Source organism: Quercus lobata, chromosome 5 (assembly GCF_001633185.2).
Source record: "Quercus lobata isolate SW786 chromosome 5, ValleyOak3.0 Primary Assembly, whole genome shotgun sequence".
Classification (NCBI taxonomy): domain Eukaryota; kingdom Viridiplantae; phylum Streptophyta; class Magnoliopsida; order Fagales; family Fagaceae; genus Quercus; species Quercus lobata.
Window position 1 is genome coordinate 38,760,795 of NC_044908.1, and position 3,633 is coordinate 38,764,427.

Consider the following 3,633-nt stretch of genomic DNA (forward strand, 5'->3'; position numbering starts at 1 on the left):
TTGAGATAATAGCATTAATTGTCACGTAGTAGATCCTAGTAGCTTCTAAATTATGTTCATGTGCAAATAAGATATTTGCACATGAACACAGCCTTAGAGAATATGAAGATGATTTTTTCGCTTTTCATATATATATATATATATATATATATGTAAGTAAAAGGAAAAAGATAAATATCAAAACAAAAACTAACTATTAATGCTTTAGAACCAAGGAAATCAAAATCGAAAAGGCTGTCACCTAATTACCTTTATCAGGATTTTCTTGCGTTGTAAACAAAACAAGACAATCTAAAACTGAAAAAGAAAACAAATAATAAAACGAAAAGAAGGATGTATGTATCTGATCTGAGTGACAACGCATCCAGTTCCAGGTTCAATTTCATCTCATCTTGGTTCAAAGTTTTTAGTTAAAACTAATTAAACTGGAAAATAATAAATCATCACATAATCTTCACCAATCAAATAAAGTATATATGTTTCTCTAAAAAAAATAAATAAATAAAGTATATATGATTTAGGATTCTATACAAGGTAAAGTGCTTATCAACTTCCTTCAGAGTTCAAACATAAAAATATTCATTCTTCTTCATTTTCCTCTCTATTCAATATCTAACAATTCTAACAAATTCATATATATATAGCAAAGTCGTTCATCATTTCTGAAATGAAACCAAGAGTATGATACGTATAACCTAACCTGGCATTCGCTGCTAACTATAGTACTTACACTGAGAGAAAATAGCTCAACCTTTCTAATCAGTTTGTTACGTATCATCATATATAATCTATGAGAAAAGGCATCCTAACTGAGAGTTTTGACTTTGACTGTCATGTATAAAATAAATATGATGGTTGTACTCGTAGCACACCCATTACAGTAAACCATACTATGAGTTCCAATTTATGCTTGGAAGTTGAAATTGTTGCCTCAAAACCCCATCACCAAGAGACCCAATAAGCGAGTTTGGATGGAATGAAGCACCCTGAGGGAGCTGATTTAGCAGAGAAACAAACGAGTTGTTTTCATCAAGCCCTGCACTTCCACTATTAAGATCACCTTGGAATCGCTTACCACCAGAGGAAGAAGAGCCTAGAGATCCTGTTTCATTCCAAAACTGTGATGGGAGTGTGCGTTTCACCGCAAGTGTACTACTTTTTGAGCTTGAAGTGGCCAAATTATGAGAAATGGAACCATTTTGCATGCCCTCCGCACTCAAAATTCTATCAAAGTAATTCTCAGAATCATTGTCAAGTAATGCAGTATAGTTTGCAGTCTTTGAAGGTAGAGGTACTTTCCCATTGTGCTGGCTAGCCATCGACATGGTTTGCATAGTTGGAATCATAGCCTCCATTGAATCCTCCTTGTCCTGATCCATAATAGGTCTTTGGGTGTTGTTTTTCTTATAAATCCGACACAAAACCCAATCATCAAGCTACATATAATTAAAAAATAAATAAATAAATCATAAAACAGAACCCCATTACATTAATGATAACATATATATACAAGATTGAAAAAAAAAATGGTAAGTGTTTTTTTTTTTTTTTAACGTACCCTTAAAGAACCTTTCTTGTTTGTAGCATCAGAAGCGGTAGTAGTAGGCTTGGAAGTAGAAGTGTTGTCCACAAGGCGGTACTCATGCATAATCCAATTGGTTTTAATACCTTTAGGGGGCTTCCCACCGTAGAACACAAGGGCTTTTTTAACACCAACTTTTTGAGTTCCATTAGATGTTAGTATAGGTTTATCGGTCCCTGTTGCTTTCCAATATCCTGAAGTTGCGGCCCTATTAGGCCTAGCCCCGTTCGGGTATTTCCGGTCCCTAGGACTGAAAAAATACCACTCTTGTTCTCCAAACGTAGCCTTACCTACAACAAAATTATTCGCAAATATAATTCAAAAAACGTTACATAATTATCTATATATATATATTATATAAGTACCAAATAATCACACAATTTAATTATTGATTTTAAAAATAGTAAAATACAGAAAAAAAAAAAAGAAAAAAAAAGAAAAGAAAAGAAAGGATCATTAATTATTATACATAGTAGTAGTAGAAGAAGTATAATTACTTGGGAGCTCCCATGGATCAAACTTGTATAAATCGATCTCTGCTATGATAGTAACGGGTAGAGGAGCTGAGGCAAGCTTCCTTTTGAGATAGTGGACCACGAGTTCTTCATCTGTAGGGTGGAACCGGAACCCAGGTGGAAGCTGAGGGTGTTGTGACCCAGATGATGAATCTGTGCTTTCCATTATTGAAGAATTAGGAAGAGAGAGAGAGAGAGAGAGAGAGAGATGTGGTTTATTATAAATTACTATATATATATATATATATAAACTAATTAGTATAAACTATGGCATAATATAATAAGCATTAATTAAAGGAGGCATGCATATCGGTGCTGATATGGGATCCGATAATAACGTGACACGTGTAATACTTGAGATGAAGGCTGAATGACACGTAGAGTATAGGAGTGGGGAGGGGACCACATGGGATGGGCGCAAGGAGTAAGAAGTAAGAAGGCAAAGGAAATGAGGTTGAGGATGAGGAGAAAGGGGAAGGTTTGTCGAGAGAGGTTTTGGAACTGCCTCTACGCTTTTCATGTCATGCTTTTCTTATGCCTTTTTCGAAAATCAACAAATTTGCACACGTATAGTGAGAAATAAAGAAAGTGGGTTAGTTGGCACTGTACACGTGCTAATTTCCATGCTATCTCTCACTACAATTTTTTTTTTTTTTTTTTTTTTGGGGGGTGGGGGGGTGTTAGTCCTCACTACTTTTATTTAGTCTTTCCTTTTGTCTTTAGGATGATATATATATATATATATATATATATATATGTTCATAATTTCTGAGGGGACGATTCTCTCACTTTCTTTGATACTCATAGATCAGTATACAGCTGGAATCATCTCCCAAATAAAATAAACACTTGGAACATGCTCATATATATAGTTTATACTTTATCTATACTATTATTTAAAGGATTTCTCCTATTTGGATTTTTCAATTTTAATGTCTAAAATACCTTTATTATACCTACTTATAAATTTTTAACTAACAATGATAAATATGTAAATTAAAACTTCTATACTTTAAAACTCACAAACTCACATACGCTTTACCAGTTTCTCTCATTTTTATTCAGATTGAAAACATTCAGTTTAGCTCTACATCTTCTTCGTTCTTCTTATTCTACTTTTAGATTTGGTTTCTAAACAATTTAAATGGACTTTATCAAAGCCTCCAACGGCTTTTCAAGTTCTATTTTTTGCAAGTTCCTCTTTATTTTAATTTTTGTTTATCATTGACTTTTTTTGAGTTCCTACCTACCATGGCTACCAAGTACTTACTCATGAGTGAATGTGATTAGGGATTCAAAGGTGTTTGATGGTTGCTTATTACTTGTGAGTCATGCCTGCCATAGAAATTTCAAACAAGAGGGTTTGTGCTTGAACTGGCTTCTTGAGAAAGTATATTGGTAAGGCTCTTTCTTTTTCTTTTTGCAAACTCTCTTCTGAGATTTTTTTTTTTTTTTTTTTTTTTTTTTAAGAATTTACTCTTTTTTTTTAAAAGAACTTTTTAGGGGTAGGAATTTAAGGGTTTTTTTTTTTTTTTC

General features: G+C 33.2%; 1 protein-coding gene across 1 annotated transcript; it reads right to left on the reverse strand.

Annotated features, from left to right (window-relative positions):
- Nucleotides 1-570: 570 nt before the first annotated feature.
- On the reverse strand, nucleotides 571-2,321 carry LOC115991995 (NAC transcription factor 25-like). The gene is made up of 3 exons (XM_031116019.1): nucleotides 2,080-2,321; nucleotides 1,559-1,872; nucleotides 571-1,436 (listed from the first exon to the last, which is right to left on the reverse strand). Exons 1-3 carry the CDS (start codon nucleotides 2,261-2,263, stop codon nucleotides 891-893), a joined length of 1,044 nt encoding a protein of 347 aa, XP_030971879.1. The 5' UTR covers nucleotides 2,264-2,321; the 3' UTR covers nucleotides 571-890.
- Nucleotides 2,322-3,633: the final 1,312 nt, after the last annotated feature.